Genomic DNA, 23364 nt, shown 5'->3' with positions numbered 1-23364 from the left:
AACAGATTTCAACAGAGCAAGAGACATGCTGCCAGTCATTAGCATGTGTCCAGTCATTCAATCGCATCATTGCCAAAATATCAACATGGGTAATCAGCAGTGGGCTTCTTCAAACCTTCACGAGCAACAAGGAAACTTAAACAGGGGAGACAGAGAGAGAGAGAGAGAGCAGGCATTTTTCATCTTATAACAGAGTCACAGATGTTGAATCAAAATTGATACAGTAGGAACAGAGCCAAAAATATGACCCTGGTCCGGTGAGGACAACAGTTGCAAGACAAGAACCCGTAGCATGTCATAAGCATACGTCAAACCCATCCACGGAATCTCCAGCAACAAAGTTGCTGGCAATTAAAACTTGAAATCCTTCTTCTTCGATTGTTTCTCCTTCTCCTGCATCTTTCGCTTCCGCTTGTTCGCATTCTGCAACAATTTCAAAAAATGTCAACTTCCTTAACATTACACAAGAACTTAACTTATTAATAATGGCATCATTCACTGTGTGTACCTCAGCGACCATATCACTGAAATCCTCCTTCTGTGTACGCAACTTCTCTTCTTCTCTGGCTTCCTCATACCTAGGAAGGACAAGGCAGTACAAGAGCAGAGGTTATCTTACATTCGATACATAGTAGTACTTAATAAAAAGGGAAAAATAAATAAATGTCTGCTACGTACTTGGCTTGTAAAACGTTCTCCATCGCATCCAACTCCTCCGGTGCAAGTGTGACATCCACCTTATCTGATTTCTGACCTTTTAGCAAATCAACCTGACATGATGAAGAATGTAAAAGAGATGTGAGCAGGTAACTCATATTGACACAATAAATTCAATTTAATGTTTAATCCAAATAACATCAGAAACTGTTCCTTCTCTATGTGAAGCTAACATGATACAATAGTATAACTCACCAGCCAACCAAAAAAGAAAAGAAATATAAAATGATTTCAAGATTCATCATAAGTTAAACTTCAATTTCAATATTTACGGACTTGTCCTTTATATGTATAGATCCAGAAGAAAACTACTTACCCTCTTTGCACCAGTTTTGTCCTGTGTTCCAGTGTTAATGACATATCTGCATCAGAACATAATTGAAAACAATAAAGTAGAATTCAGAATGGAACAAAATAACTAAAAAAGTAAAGTTTGTGACATTGACATACGTGTGGCCAGGAGCAAGCAGCGTTCCAGGTGCTATCTTCTCTTCTTTTTCTTCAAGCACCTTCACAAAAAACAAAAGAACAAGTTAATATATCTTGAAACATTGAAATAAAAAATGGTAACAATTCCATACAAAAAGAAGAAAATAATTACTTGGTAGAGAGGCCTATCAGGTTCCTTCCTCTGCTGTTTCCGAAGATCAATAACATCAGGGGTTTCAACGCCAGTAGGAGTGCTGCAACCATTGACCAGATAATCAGTTAGAGGATCTCACAAAGATATATACATCAGTCCCTAGTGTACAGTAATATCAAAAATATCAACGTAAAAGAGCATAGCATGTCTTTAACCTTGAAAGGCTGTCAACAGACTGAATGCCATCTTCAAGTTCCTCTTCTGCCATCTGTTCCTCCTCTTCTTCCTCTTCCTCTTCCTCTTCCTCTTCTTCCTCTTCCTCCTCCAAGTCACCCCAGTGCTTACTCTTATCAATAGGTTCTTCCTGAAAATCAGTGGGTATAAATGATATGGAGGTCAATTTACAGTAAAATGCATCCCTTATAAAGTGGGGAGCATTTCATGAAAACAGTTATAATGTGAAGTACTATGTATTTTTACCTCATAATTGGGCTGATCTTGGTGCACAAAGCCAAAAACATCTCCATAGAGGGGACGCCCATACTAGTTCATAAAAAAATATACAAATCTATGAGGGAGACTCAAGGTAAAACCAGAAAGTATATTAAGGTTAACTCACTTCATCAACAGGTGGTTTTCCCCATTCTCCATGTCCATAACCAAATTTAGCTCCAGCAGGAATAGGTGCATTAAGCCCAGGGATTTTTAGATGGGGATAGGAAGGTGGAGGACCATATCTCTGCCATGAAAAAAGAAAGTACTAATTGCAACTCGTCTCTTTTATGAGAAAGTGACACAAAATTTTAGAAATTAGCTTTGTGAATGAAAAAATAAACCGGATGAACTAAGCAAAATAATAACCTGCATATTGATGAGCCAAGGTGGAGGAGCACCATCAGGCATACCTAGAGCCTCTTTTAACTCGCGTGATAATGTCCCTGGTTTCATTTCTCGCAGTTTTACCTGAGACCATCCAAAGAAAAGTTGTATAGGTTTCCATTTTGTCAATTGTGACTGTTTAAAATGTTAACTTTCAGGACAATCAATTATAAATAGTAAATACTGATGACTAGAGAATTAAAGGACGCAGACAAACCCTTCATATCTGATAACACAGGAAATAGAAACTGAAACAAGCGAGCAGTCAATATGATAGTATCAGATTACAAATTGAGCCAGAAACAACAATACATGAGATAAGAACTGAGCAGGTCATGCTAAACATTACACAATAAAAGACAGACTGCTGATCGCATGGTAGGCTAGCGGTTTCAGTTTTTTTAAGAAAGGGAAGAAGAAAGCAACAAATAAACCTTGTTTAACACTATTAAACGACAAAAAAGCAAAATGAAATAATCTCTGATGATCTTCATACCTCAAATTCCTTCCCCTCATAATACAAGTCACCATGATATGTTAATTTCGGCTTAGTCTGATGTTTGAAGAAGGCATCATGAAGAACCTACACACGTTTAAACAGGAAGTTGACTATCAAGAAATGAGATGCAAAACCATAAAAAGAAAATGTAGCAAATGAAACCTCCAATATGAGAAATTAGAACCAGATATGTAGGAACAAAAACTTAGGATACTTAAATACCTGATAATCAATGTCCATCTTTCCCATTTTAGGCTGCATTCTCTCGCGTTGCTTTTGTTTTAACTTCTTGCTATCCTCCTTTTCAATGTAAGCCTGTCAAATATGAAGCAGTGGAGATTAGATAAGAATCATAAAAAATCATCATTAATCATTTAATTCTGTCATAAGAGTTCCACAATTAAAGATATTAACAAGAATGATATGCATAAGAACAGAAGGGAAACAAGTCTCACTTGTCTAATTTTCTCAATTCCTGTGGCAGCAATGAAATCAGGAAGTTGAAAAGGCTGCTTTTCAATACCTCTCTTTCCCTGAAAAGCAGTCATCAAAGAAATTGTGAACTAGTTGATACAAATAAAACCAAAAAAGAATCCCCAGTAAATTCCTAGCATTGTGAATTTGTGATATCCAGAATTTAAATTTTATTTCTGATAAGGTTGTTTTTAAAGGGCACATTAGGAAGGATTATGGTATGGCCAACACCCAACCCAAGCTAGCCAGTATGATAAACATATTTCATTAAAGGTTTCCCCTGCAAACACCTACATGCCAAGGCTCCACGAGTTCCACTGCAGCTCCCCTGCAAGAATGGTATATACATATAAGAAAATTTTCATTGGCTTATCGCCCATCACAGTCTCCCCTAACCCCCATTAATTAATTGAACCAGCCATCATGCCTCTGATAAATATGTTACATGACATCTAACAATGAAAGCAGTACTCATTAGTAAAGAAAGGCATACTTATCCCACCATGCAACTCAGATATAACGATTCACCTGTAAAAACTTCCTTTTCTGGCACCAGTGTCGTGGCACCGCAACAGTGTTTCGGTACGACTTCAAATAAACCAATAGCTTTGGATCTGATGAAGTTGCATCCCATACCTAGAATGAAAGAAAAGTAAGTGTTTGAATTACTAGGAAGAGTCAAGTTTTATTCCAAAGTGGATTCAAAAGCAGTTGTTGTGCAGCACCCTACACATAATCTAATCCTAGTAAAAGCAGGAATGCACCAATCCTTTTGGAACTTCCATCTTTGTTCAAAACTATCAGGCGAGTAACTTCTCCTGATGGCTCAGTTATTCTCAGGCAAGGGGATTTTGAGAAAATCCATTAAGAGCAACCAACATAAACCCTCTTAACAAGAATATCATATATGTTGCATAGGCAGACATAAAGGACTGTGTGATACATAATGCCAACATTATAATACTGGTCTTGAATTGGGAAAGGTGGGGCATAATGTGACATAATCCTTATTCACTTTATATAAGACAGCTATGATCATGCATTTGAAAGAGTTGATGTATGAAAAAATAGACAAAGACAAAAGTAGTTCTCCATCATCATTTGAATTAGCAACAATGTTGGGTAAAGTTCACAGGAAGTGGCAGTTCCACTTCAACAACAAGCTGGTTTCAGAGACATGATGCAGAAATAATGATATTTTTAGACTACAGAGCATAGTTATAAGTTCATTACCAAAGCGTAACAACTCTCATAAAAATAGCATATCAAAGCTTGCATCATAAAACAAGCATATCAAGGCTGGTATGAAGGAAGAAATAGGTGGAAGCAAGATCAAAACAGTTTAACAAAATACATTTAAAAAATTCAGTTCCGACCTCAACGACATCCGGTCTTGTACAAATCTGCTTCAATTCAGCAATCTTCATTCGGCGTTGAAGCTGCAAGAGAACAAGATTACATAAGCATTATAAGGTTGCTGTGATGGATACGATCAAACACCAAAACCATGTCTTTTAGATGAGTACTTTTTTCTTTTTATTAGAGATTCCTTTTTCTTTTTGCTGAGTATCCTGTTCTTCTTCTTCTGAATCTGAGTCTGCCTTTTTCTTTAATGCTGTATCAGGGGCAGTCTCATCAATTTTATCAAGCTCCTGAAGAAACAAGAATGGAAGTTCAGATCAGGCGCATGATCCAACAAACAAAAATTAGCAACAAGAAAGGGCAGCATTACAAAGGAACAAATTTGATATCAAATGAACCATATTCTTACCTCCGCAATCGCATTGTCCAAGAAATTAAATTTCTGAAAAATCTTCCTGAATTCATCATCAACGCCATCCAATTCAGCTTTTTCTGGTACATATTCAACTTCAACTAGTTCCAAATCCTGATGATTACACAAGAACAAGGAAATGGAGGTTAGGTCTATTTTAATGAGCTAAGAACCAGCTACAATGCTAATAATCTCATCAGAAACCCTGCCCATACTTCAATTCATATAATTGTCAACCATCCAATACTAACACATTGAAACTGAAAATGCTTTATGGCAATAGAACTGATCAAGTGAGAGTAAATAATGGAGAAGATTCTAAAGTTCAACAAGTTGAAGAAACACTTCCATTACTAGCAACAGTTGCACATTCCAAAGTTCATAAATAAAGTGTGACCCACTAATCACAAACTGGCCGGCTTCGATATATTCCCTGCCTAGGACACCCGGTCTTTACTTTAAGATCATACGGAAACAAGCTATGAACCCCAACTTTTTTCTCACTTTGCACGTGAATCATTCATTAGTCATTACTATATGCATCCTTCGCTTAGCATTTGCAACATAATAAAGTGATTTTTTCAAAATAGTAGTAGAACATTATAAAGGATTCAGCGGTCCAATCCATTCATATAGCTTCAGCATGCCAAAACCTAAACTATGCAGATGTAAAACCAAACCGACGAATACTCTCCATTTCTACACCAGCTAACGATCATTTCCCCTAACTCGAGCCCTTCTAAACACACCGCTCGATAAACTTCAGTACCTTTTGAGGATCGGAGTTCTCTTTAGAACTGTCATGCGCTACGCCGTCAGTGTCCTCCGCAGCAGCGTCGCTTTCATCTCCGTTAGCGACGCTGTGTTTGTTCTTCTTCTGCTTCCGCCTCCTCCTGCGCCTCTCGATTTCCCGTGACTTCTTCGCGGCGGCGTTAGGGTTCTGTGATTTGAGATCGCCTTTGGGCACCGTCAGAGATTCTGCAACACCGTTCGCAACTTCCACCGGCATTTCGAACTTTTGTTTGTTTGCAAAATCTGAATCAACCCTAATTTAATCCCCCTTTCGTATCTAGATTTAATTTGTCGGAATCGGAAGCGGCTTCAAATCTCTGTGATTTTCCGTCGACCGTTTCAGATAACTGTTGGGCATTTTTCGATTTCTATTTTTTGGAGGAGTATGAAAAGTTTCCTTGGGCTACAAATGGGCCTACCTACTCCATGTTAGTGGACATCTTATTGGGCCAAGCAATTCAACCATTGTTTATTGAGTAATTTCTGTTTTATTTTTAATTTTGATTTAAAAATTGTTGCACGTGATCATATTCTTGGATCTTGGTTTTGAATAAATTTATGAGATTGATTTATTGAGTGTGTGGATGAAACAATAGTTAGTGATGGTTTTTATGGAATTTTTTATTGTTCATTTGTGTTTAATCTCTATTTTTCTTCTAAGACGTGTTACCATGCATGGGCCAGTAGCTCAATCGGTGATTATATCCAAGACGTGTTACCATGCATGGGCCAGTAGCTCAAAGCTCTATTTCATTGATGTGGAACACATGAAATTTCTGGATGTTGTTGTGACCAGGACGATTAAGAGGTATGAATTGAATCGGTACAAGATTGAATCATTGCGCCTCTAGAGTCAGAATATAGAGCAATTCTTCTCAAACTTTAGATCTCTTTATTCTGAGTCAAAGCTCGTACTATTTCATCTTTAACATAGTGTTGACATGATAGAGCCATGAAGATAATAAAATATCATATTTTTAGCTAAATTAGTATTTCCTCCGTAACACCATAAGTAAGGCGAGATTATATTTGCAACCTAATTAATTTCATATATAGTATTTTCATATATATTTGAAATGCAGGTCTACAATAACATCTGATTAAAAAATATAAATATCATATTACACTTGGTTGACCCAAATTTTTTATTATAAAATAATTAATAATAAATTCAAACTTCATAAATATCTATCTAATTTTCAAAATTACTGGAGGGGTTCATAATTTTGATGAGAATTTGCCCATATAGACTAAAATATTAATGCCCATATATCTCGCGTCCATCCTGTTAGCTATTTCATTTACTCATTCCATTTTTTTTGCTATTCCTTTCAGGCTTCAGCCCGTCAACAGATTTACCAAACAAGACATGGCGATTCATCGCAAAGTCAAAATATTGACTCATATTTTTATCGTTATTATTCAGACATAGATTTAATTTTGCCACCACTTCCCTATATTCGTTGCTCCTTCGTTTTCGTCGGATGTTGGTGTTCATCTAACAATGAACCCGAAATTATAGAAAATAGAAAAAGATTAATTTTTTCTTCCCCCATTCCTTAAAAATAGAGGGAGATATGAGTCTCCAAGAAAATGAGAGGGGGGCTTTCAGAAAGTACAGAAGCATGAATTCGGATGTGAGTCAGGACGAGGATGTTTGTGTCTCATATCCATTTGAAGAAAATGGGGATATCAGAAATAGGAGCAGCAGCAACTATGTCATGGCGTGTTCCATCTTCGCCTCTCTCAATTCTGTGCTTCTTGGCTACGGTTGGTGCATTGCTTCTTCTTCCTCTTTTTTAACCATCAATCATCATTCATCATCTCCACATGTGTGTTGTTTGTAAATTGAGTTTATCTGCAGAATTTGATGCATGTTCTGTTTCTTGCTCTTAGCTAGTTGTGTTGGGCCTCTATGTTTTTTCATACTTTGTGATGAAATCTAAGTAGGATAGTTGGGAATTTGCAGATGTTGGGGTGATGAGTGGAGCCATTTTGTTCATTCAAGAGGATTTAAAGATCAGTGAAGTTCAAGAAGAAGTGTTTGTTGGAATCCTAAGCATCATATCTCTGATAGGGAGTCTAGCAGGGGGCAAAACCTCGGATGCCATTGGCCGAAAATGGACGATCGCGTTTGCAGCCATTGTGTTCCAATTTGGTGCCGGCATCATGGCTCTTGCTTCGTCTTTCACAGTGTTGATGATGGGGAGGCTCCTAGCAGGAATAGGGATGGGCTTTGGGGTCATGATCACGCCCGTTTACATTGCTGAAATAGCCCCTACTGTCTCCAGAGGATCCCTCACTTCCTTCCCCGAAATCTTCATCAATTTAGGCATCCTCCTTGGCTACATCTCGAACTACGCTTTTTCTGGACTACCTGCACACATAAACTGGAGGATCATGCTTGCAGTAGGGATTCTCCCTTCTATCTTCATTGGTGGCGCCTTGTTTGTCATCCCCGAGTCACCAAGGTGGCTGGTCATGCAGAACCGGATTGATGAGGCACGGAGCGTGCTGTTTAGGACCAACGAGAATGTTGGTGAAGTCGAGGGGAAGCTGGCTGAGATACAGGAAGCTGCAAGGTTCATGATCAAGGACAGGTCCGAGGATAAGGCTGTGTGGCGTGAGATGCTGAATCCTACACCGGGGGTCAGAAGGATGCTGATCACCGGCTGTGGGATTCAGATGTTCCAACAGATGACAGGGATAGATGCAACGGTATACTACTGCCCCACCATCTTCAAGCATGCTGGGATTAAAGGCAACACTCAGCTTCTGGCTGCAACCGTTGCTGTTGGCTTCACAAAGACGATATTCATCTTGATCGCGATACTTCTCATCGACAAAGCTGGCAGGAAGCCACTGCTCTACGTGAGCACCATTGGGATGACTGTTTGTTTGTTCACGTTAGGCCTAACGCTATCTACTATGGGCAACAGCATGTTTGGGATTTCTCTGGCTATTTTGTGTGTGTGTGGGAATGTTGCTTTCTTCTCTGTTGGGATTGGCCCTATATGTTGGGTCGTGTCATCGGAGATCTACCCGTTGAAGCTCCGGGCTCAGGCATCCGCCATTGGCTCCGTGGGGAGCAGAGTGAGCAGCGGTGTCATTGCAATGTCTTTCCTCTCAGTCAACCATGCTATAACAGTTGGAGGCACATTTATGGTGTTTGCAGCAGTTTCAGCTCTTTCTGTTGTGTTTGTTTACAAGTACGTCCCAGAAACGAAGGGCAAATCGCTCGAGCAGATCGAGCTGCTCTTCCAGAACGACAGTTATTGGGAAGATGGTGAAGTGGAGCTCCAAGATGTGCAGCATCTTATACAAAGAGAGTGATAACAAAACCAAATTTGCTTCATGTAAAGACAACAGTTTATACTACCTAAGTCTTATTCAAAGTCTTATAACCGCCATTTTTGTCTGAATCATCATACTGATCAATTTGTTCCTGAAACTATTACATATTTCAGTTAACCACTCTATCAGAGAGATTTTTCTAAACGAAAGAATGCTCGTTTCATGTTCCAACTGAGCATGTGTGCAGTGTGCAAGAACTTGCATGACTAACCTACCATCACTCCTCACATTCGCATGGTACAAACTACAAAGCCAGTTGTCCCACCATTCAACTGTGATGCAACGCATGTTTTCTCTGTGGTAGCTTTCTAATCATCTGCAGGGACTGTACATACACAAAAACAAGAACCAGTAGCTACATTTGATCTAAAAACTTGTAAAACAGAACAATTATTAATAAACATGATGAATTGGTGAAAAGACAAGAAATATATATCCATTCAAAGACAGAAGAATTAGTGAAAACTCTGGAACTGAACATCAAGTGTTGAATGATGCTTCCTTTCTCGTCCTCAAACTGCCTGCTCTGTTTATTCCAGAGATGAACAGCAAAGCTCTGGCTCCGAATCTGCCTGAGCTTCGCAGCCATCCATTTCGAATGCCTCAAACTCTTTGGCCCTTCAAAAAGGCCACCAATTCTGTTCCAACGCACGGGATAGAACGCCAAGGGTGGCAACACAGTGAGATCGAACCCGGGCCTCCCACTCACCCTCGCAACCACTCTCGACACCAAGTAAGGCCCATTGTGGCCCCATCTGTTCCCATCAAACGTGCGCGCGAACTCCTCCATGAACTCACGCACCACAGGATGCCCCCTGTCGAAGACCATCACCGCGTTGTTCAGCCTGCTCCAGTTGCCCGTAGCAAGATCAATACTCTGAGCTCCAATCACATTCCTCAGCTCCCCAAAACTCTTCAACACAACACATCCGTGTCAAGATAAATCCCACCAAACCGATACAGATGGCCTATTCTCAGCAAATTTGACAAATTCTGGCCTAGAGAGATCTCTCCCGGATTCACATCCCCTCGCTTCAGCCGGTTGTACCACGCGGCCGCTGCAGTGCTCCTCAGCAGATAACTGAAGTCCGGTGTCATTGCAGCAACCTTGAATCCCATGTCTGAAAAGGGCCTCAAGACCAGCCTCCCTTGCCTCGAGTCCAACGAGCTCGAGGCGATGATCAAGCAGCCGTTGGGGTGTGTTTTGAACACACTCTCAACACACAGCAGCTCCCTATCTCCGAAAGACTCCACCGAGGAGATCCAAGTCATGAAGAAGCGAAACTTACATGAGTTCCTTTTGAAAAACTTGATCACTTTCAATTCAAACCGCTTCTTCACAGCTTCGGACCGGAGAATCTTGGCGACATTGTCGTCGAATTTCCTTAATTTCAGGCGATGCAGCGCGGGCCGTTCATTGAAACCACCATGTTTTGATTACTATGCAGGAGAGGCAAGACGGTGGTGAAGTTTTCGGTTGAAGGGAGAGTGGGAACATATTCCGGCAAAAATCTCGCGGCTCCGGCGGAGTTTTACCCCGGAAAGGGAAGCTGATGCAGAATATAGCGGCGCCGTTGTAGGCGAAGGGGCAGAGGAAAAGGAGAGAGAGACAAGCGCAGAATGATATCTTGCCTCTTTGCCAAATCAGAAGGAGCTGAGACATGAGAGTGGGAATATTATCCATCTCTCTAATGAAGAGTCATTTCATTAGTTTTCATGCGACGTAGTATCAATATGTGTGGAGAATTGTGAAGTAGGTGTGGACTTATTGAAGGCAGAATTTCCCAGAGAAGAAGCTGTTGGTTTTTATTGCGCCTACTCTATATATTAATTTGGTGATGGTGATCGTGATGGGAATAGGAGAAATTTCGGAATATGGGTTTAAGTTCGTTGACCTTTCGAGATAATGAATTCAATTCGCTTATCTTTCGAAATATGGGTCCGAGACATGCAAATTTTTCGGAATAAGGGTGTTACACGTTTTTATATTTATTCTCTTTATTTTTCTTATTATTTCCCTTCCAATAATTATAGATTTACTAAAATATCATTTAACTCATCTCTCAAAAATTTCATTTTACCTCCCTCCAAACTATTTGTGCTCCACTCTTAAAAGTCAATCTTCTCTCTCAAATTCTCACGTGCAAGCCGCCTCCGCCTCTACCTCCACCCTCCACTTTGCCGCCACCTCTTCATGGCGCCTCTTCACCGTCTCTACCTCCACCCTTCACCACCTCCGCTTCCACTCTTTGTCGCTCTTTCCAATTCCGATCTCGAGCAACCTCTCCTCAATCCCATCAACGCGTAATAATCCACGTTTCCGCTCTCTCCTCCGGCTAGCCTCAATCCCATCAACGCGTAACAATCTCATACCCTCTATATTCGTGTAACTCAGAGGAAACATACACACATCTTGGCACTCTCTGATACGAAGTTTCAAGCGGTGAACTGCCACAAGTAACAACCTACGCAAAAAATGCAACAAGCAACATGAAAATGCACAAGCAACATGAAAATGCAACTAGATAGACTTACCGTACAAGAGAATCACACACTTGCAACAGAGAGAAGCATTAAATAAACTTCATTTATAGGAAGAACTCAAACCAGTACATGTTCCCAAATTGGTGGGATAGAGATCACAAACCAGTCGATAAGAAGAAACAGAGGATCTCAGGTATTCTAAACCATATCACTGATTAGAAGTTTAAAGTTAAAAACCTTCTTCACATAGTTTGTTTATACCAATAAATAGTTGCAACTTCAGAGTTCTTTTTATCTATGTATTTTGCGTTATTGAGTTGTGACTACTTTTTGAAGGCTTCATAGATTCTGAATCCCATTAACTCTACATTCCCTTGTTAATTTAATCAATACAAAAAGGCCAAGGAAAAACTTTGCAAGTCAAAAACATATCACGGATCTACAAAAACAGTTCAAAACAAATAAATTCCTTATAGAGAGCTAAGTGGAAGACTGAAACATAGCAGAGTGAAATGTATTTATCAGTTTCAACCTTAATACATAAACAGAACGGTAAAGCATATAGCATGTGAAATCGTTTGGAGGGAGGTAAAATGAAATTTTTGAGAGATGGGTTAAATGATAGTTTAGTAAATCTATAATTATTGGAAGGGAAATAATAAGAAAAATGAAGAGAATAAATATAAAAAGGTGTAAAACCCTTATTCCGAAAAATTTGCATGTCTCGGAACCATATTTCGAAAGGTAAGCGAATAGAATCCCTTATCTCGAAAGGTCAGCGAATTTAAACCCATATTCCGAAATTTCTCGAGGAATAGGCATCATGCAATTCTAATCGAATAATGAATTCCTTCTTCCCACCTTCCTGTTTTCTTCTATTCTATCTTTGTGTATTTCGTCAGCACCCCAACACTTTAACCTCAAATTTCGTCGAATCGTATTTTTGATCTTCAATGATCATCAAAATAAACAAAGATTTGTGTTGCGGTATCGTTGGGATTTTGGCTCTAGCGATGAAATCTCTAGTTTGATCGATGAGTCTAGTTATACTATAAGTTAGAAGCGTTGGAAGTAGGAGATAAGATCACGATTTGAATATCCATTCGTATTAGGAATTAATTAATCCCTATAAATCTGAGATTATTTTCTATATAGGTATATGTTATTTTTGGATGTATATCCTACATTATTATATTGATGATTTACTGATTATTATTACTAACAATTCAAGGCGGGGAAACGTGCGGGAATCATACAATTTCTTAAATGCGTCGTTACTAATATTGAAATGGAAGGAGAAGAAATAATTTTACTGTAATACTAGTGATAAACTTGTGCTGACAAACCAGGGGTGTCTCTATATGATGAAGAGATTCTTGGATTGAATGGACACCGTGCCTAATTTCAGTTATTTTAGTGCAACCAACCAGGGACGGAACCAGAAATAGAAATTAGCCGGTGCTAAATTTAATAAAATAATAATAATATTATAAAAAATTTAATGTAATATATATATTTATTATATTTATTTAATTCAATTTGTTATTCCGATAGATTTGTAATAAATCAAACAAACCAAAAATTAATAATATGCAATCAAATTAGAAAAATCTGATACTCCTATGTTGTTTGAAATATGATAACAATCATAAATGTTGAGGAATCAAAAATTAAGAGTAATGAGGTATTAGATCGAAATACATTTATAAAAAGAGGTATTAGAATAAAAACTAATTTAGTTGTTGTAATTTTGTTATTTGGTCTTTAATTTGATGTTATGTATTTCAAATAGTATTCAAATAACTATTTTTAATTTGATGTTATGTATATACTAGTAGTATAATTTAGGTGAATCCAATTAAATATAATAAGGCATTAATTAAATAATGTCATGTACTAATTATTTTAATAAAATAAAGTAATTAGTCTCAAAACCAAACTCGTTCATTAACTTTTCGAATAGTAACAAGTTAATGAACCAAATTATTTACTCCATTTAAATTGGGCCATTTGATAAAATTTATCAAAAGTCAAAACCCATTTAAGAAAGGCCCAATTGATCCAAACATAAAAACGTGCGCCGCATCTTCTTCTTCTTCTTCCTTACTCTGGTAAAAGCTATTCTCATCTGCATTTTTATCTTTCTTCTTCGCCGATGCAGTTTTATTCTTTCTCTAATCCCAAAATACAACAAAAAGATTAAGTCTTTGGTAAATATAAATGGGTCCGGCTCCGGCCAAGCCCCTGCTGGAGCAGTGGCTTGGCCAACGCTATCTCCGTCCCTGCAACCAACGCACCACGACCTTCATGCAATAACTACTATAGAATCAGATGTTTTTTTGTTTTCGTTAGCGACAAAGCCAACCACATAAAATAAATCAATAAACACTTTGCCACCTAATTGGTCGACAAAAATAGTGGTCTTATTTGAATCATAGTAGTATGATATTTCGGTGCACGAATTCAAAAGGTTTTATTGTCGAGCAGGACAAAAATTGGATTAATTTAATTCTAAAAATAATGGAAGTCAGAGCATTCACAATGGGCGGACGATAGTCCGTCCGATGCGAGCATCCACAATGGGGCGGACGATAGTCCGTCCGATGCATCGGGCGGACTATCGTCTGCCACTGTAGCCATGCGGACGATGGCACATCCATCGTCCGCGAACGATAGGCCTTCGACCAGGCATCGTCCGCGGTATCGTCTGCCCCACTGTGGGCGACGCAGACGATGCAACGCGTTTTCCTTTTTTTTAATTCTTCAAAATTTATATATATACACCACAACTTCCTTTCACTCTTCCATTCATTCTTCCATTCTCTATTTACACTATAAAATGAATCTCGATGATTACCCAAGTCCGAATAGTCCGCTGTTCGGTGGTGGTGCACGGTGGCCGGGTACAGACCCTGATGAATATCGGCCCTTCGACTCCAACACCCAGTACGATCCCGATTTCAGTACGGATTCGTACTGGTTGTCAGACTTGGAGCCGTCTCCCACCTGCGCCCCCGCCCCACCCCGCCGCGCCTCTGGCTTCGCCGCTGCCGCTGCCGCCTCGGGCTCCACCACCAAGAAGAAGCGGAACAGGCAAAGGGCCCAGAAGTTGTCGCTTCCGGAGAAGAATGAAGAGTTTGCCCCAGGGAGGACGAACTACAACCCGGATGAAACCATCGTCTTGACGAGGTGTTTGATTGATATTTCAGAGGACCCGGTGTTTGCCAACAACCAAAAACAAATAGCGTACTGGGAGAGCATCGCTGATCGCTACAACGAGGCCAAGCCGCCGGCCGCTTACAAGCGCCATAGGGAGCAGCTCCGCAAGCACTGAGATCAGGTGAAGAAGCAGGTCAATTTATTCTCATCGGAGTACGAGAAGTGCTTGAGGGAGAAGGGCAGCAGTGAGAGTTTGACGGATGCCCGCGATAAAGCGGTTGCGTCGTACATTTCATTGTACGACGATTTCAAGCATTACAACTCCTGGTTCCTCTTGAAGGACAAGCAGAAGTTCCAAGGAGGGATTCTGCCCCTATCGGCTGCGGCGAAGAGGGCGAAGAACACTGCCGCCGGTGATTATACGAGCAGCGATAGCGGTGCACCTCCGATGGACCTCAGCCAGCCGATGTACAACGATGAGAGTTCCGGCACACCGATGTCCTCCCGGCGTCCCTTGACAGCAAGGCTGCCAAGAACAAGGGCAAGGCAAAGGCGACATCCTCACAGTCCGCGACCCCGGCCCTGATTGCGACCCCAATTTCGGCTGCGGGACATGCCTTCGCGGAATTGGTGCCCACCGCCAACCGGAGAACGTTGTTGGACACGCACCACGCCCTCATGCAGTGCGAGGACCCGGGCAAAGCCGAATACCTCAAGTGGATGATCGATGATCTGCGCTGCAAGCTGGGAATGATGTAGAGTATGCTCTTCCTATTATCTGTAGTGAACTTGTCTTTTATTTCTAACTATTATAACTTTTTTTTAATTAGTAATGTAGGATTTGCCTCTCTACCGTGGTGCCTTTTTAATAATTTTGTATGACATATTTGAAAACATAAAAAATTAATTATCAAAATAGTAGTTAAAATTATAGGGCGGACTTTAGGGCGTCCCAATGCAAGTGGAAGGATATGAGAATAGAATGATGATGTGGCGGAGCATAGGGCGCCCTATAGGGGGGCCATGGTGGATGCTCTAAAATGGCGCGCTACTAGGGGGCTAGGAGTAGTAAACCTTTGTGAATTGTGAGTGAAAGCAACAGCCATGTTGAAATCGTGATTATATAGTACGACGATGGAAGGCAATTAGTACTTTATCACTGAAATTTAATGCCGTAAAACAGTAGAGAATTATCTATCAGTATATTATGTTTCATTAAATAATTTTAATATATTACTAGTATAAATAAGCAATTAATTATCTTAGAATACAAAAAACTGGTGAACCGATAATATTATACTCATGGAATGTTAATCGGGTCACCCTAGCGGATTTCCGGCCAACTCTGTTCGGATTGCGGGTTAATCGAGTGTGTGCTAATCGTGATTGTGTTTTTCATCGAGTTATGAATATTCAACCTAACACTAAATATTCTAGCTTCGGGCTAGCTCAACGTTAGACTGCTACCAAAAAAATTGACATGTGATTAAACCAATACATAATGTCAAATATATTAATAAGTGTAAAATATAAAATTATGTTAATTTGAGATATATGCTTAAACTCATAATAAAATACTAATTTAATATTTGTATAAATTAAATAAAACATAAATATATTTCAAGAAATTTTAAATCATATTTTAAAAATTAAAATATTCCTTATAGTGAATTTGAATTTTTTAATTAATTTATTTATTACTATTATATTAATAAAAATTTAACATAGGATGAAATCAGAAGAGAGTAATTATAAAAGAATAAAAATGTCCTTGAGTCAAGAAAGAGAGAAAGGTTAAAAATGTCTTAAAAATACAAAAGTCATTCTAGCGATATCACATCAATGTTTAGAGACGTGTGAGAATATTTTCAAAGAATATCGGCCACATGTAATATTATGACAAAATTTAGGAATAAAAAATGTGGTTTTCACTAGTTATAAACTAGTGAAATTAATAGTGTGCCGTAATCAACATAAACTCTAGGATACAAGGAAAAAAAAGATGAAAATGTATGCCATTCACCTCAAAATCAACTATGATTGCAAAGAAAGTCAAGTATTAGCTGACTAACTTGGTGAGGGAACTGTTCGTGCAAAAAATGGGAACCCTCTGGCAAGAATGCTGTTTCATACTTGGGCACGTAAGTCTTCGCCACTCCACTCTTTATGTATTCCGCAATCCCAGGAAAATTCAACGAGTAGTCCTTACCTCCCATGATCACCAATGCAGGAACTTCAATCTTCACATTTGCAATGCCGAACTCTTCATTTAACGATCTACACAGAATAATTCTAATCAATATAGAGAACTAGCTACTTTGTACTACTCGTGCCAACCTCCATGTTACCTATAAGGTACTTGCATTGCAGTTTGGAATCCGGATTTCTCATACAGAGAAGCATATACGTCGAGGTCTTGCTCAGTGAACCAGGGGGGTAAAGGAGTCGATGAGTCCACGATATCCATGACCTCCTGATTCTCCAGAGCTGTTGGCACTTCACTTCTCGAGAAAAGAATGTATATATTTCTTACCACAGTCCTAGTGGCAAACCGGCTGAAATCAGCCTCGGCTCTTCCTTGTTCCTGAAAATTTAAGGTTATATATCGGGAGAATTTCAGTTATTCGATTCTTGAAACAAGAACAAGTTAACGATGAAATGCACCACCTGCCATCTAGAGATGTAGGAGCCTTCGCTATGGAGCTTCACAGCTGAGGGACGACTTGGAGGAATAAAAGGCACTCCTAGTGTGATAAATCCTGATACTCTCGAAGGATGAAGAAGCGAGAATAAGTAAACAATCCGTGATCCAAAATCTTTACCAACTAAAATAACCTGTGTGCCAATGGAATAGATTTAACTCATTTAGGATATGTACTGTATTTGCAATTGATCATGTCAAGCATCTCACCTGCACTATCTCAAAATACTTTATGCATTTGTAGTTAGTATTGATCAAAGGAATATGAGTCGTTTACCAATACCAGCGACGAAATTTAGACCAGCTGAATTTTCATGCAAAAAGACTCAAGATCATATATTAGTTGCATATCCTTATAGATTGTGCGCAGTAAGTTTGCAATGATCGATTGGTAAGTTGGGGGAAGAATCTTCACTTATTCTTTGAGGAACGTATCAAGAGTTAACTTGATTTGGAGATGTAGCATTTTATTAGACTAATAAGCTCATTTAACTGCTTGATTCAACCGAGCTGCTACAATTTATGAATAATAGCAGAAGGTTTTGGCATATACTCAGCAAGATTTAGAACAAAATACATATAGATACCCATACTACAGATGCAGCGGAATTCGATTCTATTTTATCATGAAACATCTACTAGATGAAAATGCGTTGAAATTAGAAGAATACAAACTTAAATCTGAATGTGCGACTTACCTTGGAAAGGTTGAGAGAATCAAGGAGAGCAAGCAGATCAGCAATGAGATCCGCGAATGTGGTTTGGTTGGGTCGGGGCGGCGGGTCGGATAGCCCGTATCCTCTGTGATCGAGTGCGATGGCTCTGAAACCGCCCTTGGCGACGGCGATCATCTGGTGGCGCCACGAGTACCATATTTCCGGAAATCCGTGTAAGAAGACAACCGATGGCGAAGAGCGGCCTCCGATTTCCGCAGTATGGAGCTTCAGCCCGTTGACTTGGGTGTACTTGTGTTCTATTTCTTCCATTTACAGTGCTGAGAAGAACTTGCTTGCTTATTTTTGGCCTGCCTATGAATCTGCAATCCAAACAATAGATTGCTACTCGACTTACATTGGCACCTGCTTTAAATCACTCACACAACATGCTCGACTTAATTTAAATATAAACAATAAGAAACCCAACAATATTTATGGATTGCTCCTCCTAATTATTGCCGCTAACAATAAAGAATACAAGTTGAATCGACTGAATTAAAATATACTACATACCAAATTATACGTACTAAAAATCCATTGAATTAGGCAAATTCATACTATGCATACCAAAACTGCATACAACCGGCGACACTCTGCACATAGATAGCCACATACATCTATGCTCGCCTCAGCATCGCGCACACTAGTTTAATATGCATAGACTGTAAAACTATGAATCAGAGACCGACAATGAAGAATGCTTCACTTGAACGATTTGTCAAACACAATCAATGCAGTAAGGATTGATGCAAGAAACAGAACAACACAATGAGTTTACGTGGTTCGGCTCTTTCGAACCTACGTCCACGGGAGAATCACGAATCACTTTTATTTCACTCCACTGAATTACAAATACAAAGAATGAAATCAAACTCTCAAGCAAGAAGCTATACACTCTAGAATTACTTGGTTCATCTCTCTATGAACTCTCGGATCAAAGAACATCTATGATCTCTCTAATTCCTCACAAAGATAGTATATCTCTCTTCTCTGATGTATTGATAAAGTTATGAGCTAATAAACACAGCTCTAACTCCCTTTTAATCAGCTCAACCGAACTCAACTTCCTTTAACCGAAAGTAGCCGTTGCAACTGATATATGAAATCCATTCTTCTAATTTTTGCAAAACAGTCCCTGATCTTCTTTGAGTCTTCATTTAAGTATCCACACTTAACAAATCTCCACCTTGGATCTTGAATGAAATAACACTCGATCATCTTCTCCAACCTAGCAGAACTTCAGTACTTAACCAATTTTACTAGCTCCAAGCAATGCTTGAGTTTGGAACTAGGAATGGCTTTGGTCAACATGTCTGCCGCATTTTCTTCTATAGAAACCTTCTCTATCTTCACTTTCCCTTTGTTCACCTCATCTCTTATGAAGTGCAACTTCACATCCACATGCTTAGACCTTTCATAAAATGTCTGATGTTTGGACAAACATATCGCACTATTACTGTCACACATGGTTGTAATAGCATCTTGATCTATTCCAAAATCTGATAATATGCCTTTTAACCAGAAGCTTTCTTTTACTGCCTCTGCCATGGCTATATACTCAGCCGCTGTTGTGGAAAGGGCTACAACCGACTGCAAATTTGATTTCCAACTCACAGCCGATCCATAGAGGGAGAACACATATCCTGATTGAGATTTTCTTGTATCCTGACTCACTGCAAAATCTGAGTCACAATATCCCATTATGGCTTCACTATGAAGTTTCTGCCCACCATCAAACAGAATAGCATAATCAGATGTGTCTTTGAGATACTTCACTATCCATTTTAGACCATGCCAATGCTCCATACCAGGATCTGCCATGAACTTGCTTGTGACACTGATGGCATGACTCGCATCTGGCCTTGAGCATACCATTGTATACATGATGCTTCCAACAATGCTAGCATAGGGTATCTTGAGCATTCCTTCTCTCTGCTCATCTGTTTTTGGACATTGCATAGATGACAATTTGAACTGCTGCGATAGTGCCACTGTCACTGATCTGGTGTCTTTCATCTGAAACCTTCCAAGGAGCTTGTTAATGTATTCTTTCTGAGTAAGCCACAACCTCTTCTCTCTCCTATTTCTGATGATATCCATGCCTAGGATTCTCTTAGCATCTCCCAAAATCATTCATGTCAAATTCTGACTCTAGCTGATTCTTGATCCCTTGAATCTCTTGCATTGTTGGTGCTGCTATTAGCATATCATCTACATACAACAGCAGATAGGCTGTAGATTTCCCTTTGCTCTTCTTAATGAAGACACAACTATCATACAAAGACTTCTCAAATCCCACTGTATGTATGAATTCATCAAATCTGATGTACCATTGCCTTGAGCTCTGCCTGAGACCATATAAGCTTCTTTTCAGTTGACAAACTTTATTTTCTTCTCCCTTCTTCACGAAACCCTCTGGCTGCTCCATATATATCTTCTCTTCTAACTCTTCATTCAAAAAAGCTATTTTTACATCCATTTGTTGAAGCTCCCAATTTTTGTGAGCAACAATGGCTAGTAGAATCCTTATGGAGCTATGTTTAACCACCGGAGAGAAGATTTCATTATAGTCTATCCCTTCTCTTTGTGTGAAGCCTTTGGCCACCAGCCTTGCCTTGTATCTCACCTCATTATTCTTGAAGGCCTCTATTTTCTTCTTATACACCCATTTGCATCCTATGCATTTATGATGTCTTGGCCTCAAAACTAGAATCCAGGTGTGATTTTTATAAAGAGAGTCAATTTCCTCTTGCATTGCTCTGAGCCATCTGTCTTTCTCAAGGCTTCTCACTGCTTCCTTATAGGTTGAGGGTTCATGATACTCTATTTCCTCTGCAACCGTGAGTGCATAATAGAGCATATCATAATCACTGAATCTTGATGGGAGCTTGATCTGTGTTCTTGGCCTATCCCTTGCTATGACATGAGATCTCTGCCTTTCATTTGCTTCTTCTGTCTGAATCATCTCTGGAACCTCCTGATCAGACACCTCATCAGTAGCATCCCTAGGCTCATTCCCTGCCAGCTCCACCTCAAACCGAGCATTATTTAATTTTTGCTGCAGGTATGGCATTTCATCTTCTCTGAACACAACATCTCTACTAATCACCACTTGCCCCATCCCCTTTTTCTGTGCACCATAGCCTGTAGTCTTTTACACCTTTTTGATATCCAAGCATAACACATTTGAGGGCTCTAGGATCTAGCTTTGTTCTTTTAGAATGTGCATATGCCCTGCATCCAAAACTTCTCAGTTTTGTGTAGTCACTTGCAAACCCATACCATCTCATATCTGGTGTATCATTGTCTATAGAACTAGATGGACATTTGTTGATGAGTATTGCAGCAGTTGCAGCAGCTCCAGCCCATAAATATTTGGGCATGCCTGATGAGATAAGCATACATCTCAGCCTCTCCAAGATTGTCCTATTTGCTCTCTCAGCTACTCCATTTTGTTGGGGATTGTGTGGAGCGGTTCTATGCCTCTTGATTCCCTTATTTTTGCAGAAACCATCAAAGCTGGATGAGAGGAATTCAAGCCCATTGTCTATCCTAAGGCACTTCAGAACACCTCCCTTCTCAGTCTCAACCTCAACACACCATTCTTGAAATTTTGTGAAAGCTTCGGATTTCTCCTTCATTACATAGAGCCAAATCTTCCTAGAGAAATCATCTATGATAGATAGAAAATATCTGCCTCCACCCATGCTCTGAATTAGTGATGGACCCCAGATATCAGCATGTGCATACTCTAGTGGCCTTGTTGAAGTGTATTTCCCAGTGGCATATGGCATCTTCATGCTCTTTGCAAGTATACACTCTTCACAAGATCTGAGCTCTTCCTCATCCAGTCCCTCTTGCAAAGCTATCAGACTTTTCTTGGCTAGCTATTTCAATCCACCAAACCCCAGATGGCCCAATCTGTTATGCCAGTCTATCAACTTCAATTTTGTTACTGCGTTGTTCTGATCTTCATTGAGGGCTTTTGCTCTGAGATAATACAAATTATTCACTCTCTCAGCCACCATAAGAATGTCATTGCCCTTCAAAACTTTCATGAATCCATCAGCAAGAATAGCAAGAATGGTTGTGAAACCTTTCTTCTCCAGCATTCCAAGTGAAATCAGATTTCTCTTAATTGATGGTATATATCTGACTTCTGATAGGATTTTCTGAGATCCATCTTCCATGAGCATTCTTACACTCCCTATGCCTTTTACTTGGCAAACCTGATTGTTACCCAGCAAGACTGAACCAGTGGCTTCCTGCAGATCCATAAGCCATCTCTTCTTGGAAGTCATGTGGAAGCTACAACTAGAGTCCATTACCCACACATCTGGAGCCTCATCCTCAGTCACATTCATAACTTGGGCCACCTCCAGTTCTTGAGTAACATCAGCCGTATCTGGGACATTCTCACCTCAGCTTGCTTTCTCTTCCAAGAGTAGCAATCTTTCTTTATATGCCCAGGCTTCTTGCAGTAATGACACGATCTGGTTTCCTTCTCACACCCAGACTTATCTTTCCAAGATTTAGTCTTCTTATGGAACTTCTTCTTTCCATTCTTCTTGGGATCATGCTTGATATTAAGACTTTCATTGGCTGGATCAATAGCCCTTTGAGCCACCTTCTGAAATTCTTTCATCTTGAGTGCAGAATGCACTTCTTCATATGTGACTTTGGAGTCTCTTCCTAACAATATTGCATCCTTGAATTGTTCAAAACTTTTAGGCAGAGAATTGAGGAGAATTAGGGCCTTATCCTCATCTTTGATGACCTCTTCAATATTTTCAAGATCATCAATGCACTTCGCAAAATCCTCAAGTTGGTCTCCTATACTTCCTGATTTTGAGAACTTGAACGTAAAGAGCTTCTGCTTGAGCAAGAGTCTATTGGTGAGAGATTTAGTCATATACAATGACTCCAGCTTGGTCCACACACCAGCCGTTGTTTCCTCCTTTGAAACCTCTCTCAACACCCTGTCATTGAGGCTCAAGATCAGAGTGTTATAGGCTCGATCATGCATATCTTGAGCCTTATCATCCTCCTTTCCTTTATCCCCATCGCCCTTGCTCTTCAAGACTTCCCATAGGCCTTGCTGCATGAGAACCGCCTTCATCTTCAAGCGCCATAGTCCAAAATCATTCTTGCCGGTGAACTTCTCCATGTCGAACTTCGCAGTCGTCATCCTCGTAGGGCTCCGATTCCCACAGACGGCGCCAATTTGTAAAA

General features: G+C 39.7%; 3 protein-coding genes and 1 pseudogene across 7 annotated transcripts; 1 reads left to right on the top strand and 3 right to left on the bottom strand.

Moving 5' to 3' along the window:
• Window positions 1–158: 158 nt before the first annotated feature.
• Window positions 159–6097, bottom strand: LOC121743272 (splicing factor 3B subunit 2-like). 5 transcript variants are annotated; one of them, XM_042136526.1, is made up of 18 exons: window positions 5696–6097; window positions 4924–5040; window positions 4679–4804; window positions 4529–4591; window positions 3681–3788; window positions 3134–3211; window positions 2901–2993; window positions 2676–2762; window positions 2162–2263; window positions 1920–2039; window positions 1781–1843; window positions 1516–1664; window positions 1319–1400; window positions 1168–1226; window positions 1034–1079; window positions 755–770; window positions 509–578; window positions 159–433 (listed from the first exon to the last, which is right to left on the bottom strand). In XM_042136526.1, exons 1-18 carry the CDS (start codon window positions 5933–5935, stop codon window positions 352–354), a joined length of 1701 nt encoding a protein of 566 aa, XP_041992460.1. In that variant the 5' UTR covers window positions 5936–6097; the 3' UTR covers window positions 159–351. The 5 variants fall into 5 exon arrangements, 4 of the variants coding, with proteins under 4 accessions (XP_041992460.1, XP_041992459.1, XP_041992457.1 ...); XM_042136525.1 differs by having other exon boundaries at window positions 159–423; XM_042136523.1 differs by having other exon boundaries at window positions 679–770; window positions 5696–6096.
• A 320-nt stretch (window positions 6098–6417) lies between these two features.
• LOC121743813 (probable polyol transporter 4) lies at window positions 6418–9213 on the top strand. The gene is made up of 3 exons (XM_042137179.1): window positions 6418–6526; window positions 7054–7488; window positions 7688–9213. Exons 2-3 carry the CDS (start codon window positions 7296–7298, stop codon window positions 9049–9051), a joined length of 1557 nt encoding a protein of 518 aa, XP_041993113.1. The 5' UTR covers window positions 6418–6526; window positions 7054–7295; the 3' UTR covers window positions 9052–9213.
• A 127-nt stretch (window positions 9214–9340) lies between these two features.
• Window positions 9341–10503, bottom strand: LOC121746049 (annotated as a pseudogene).
• Window positions 10504–16588: 6085 nt separating this feature from the next.
• Window positions 16589–18815, bottom strand: LOC121743874 (epoxide hydrolase A-like). Its single transcript, XM_042137262.1, has 4 exons — window positions 18115–18815; window positions 17383–17550; window positions 17064–17299; window positions 16589–16992 (listed from the first exon to the last, which is right to left on the bottom strand). The coding sequence occupies exons 1-4, from the start codon at window positions 18400–18402 to the stop codon at window positions 16746–16748; spliced, it is 939 nt and encodes a 312-aa protein (XP_041993196.1). The 5' UTR covers window positions 18403–18815; the 3' UTR covers window positions 16589–16745.
• Window positions 18816–23364: the final 4549 nt, after the last annotated feature.

Source organism: Salvia splendens, chromosome 8 (genome assembly GCF_004379255.2).
Source record: "Salvia splendens isolate huo1 chromosome 8, SspV2, whole genome shotgun sequence".
Lineage (NCBI taxonomy): Eukaryota > Viridiplantae > Streptophyta > Magnoliopsida > Lamiales > Lamiaceae > Salvia > Salvia splendens.
This window is presented reverse-complemented; position numbering and strand designations above follow the sequence as displayed.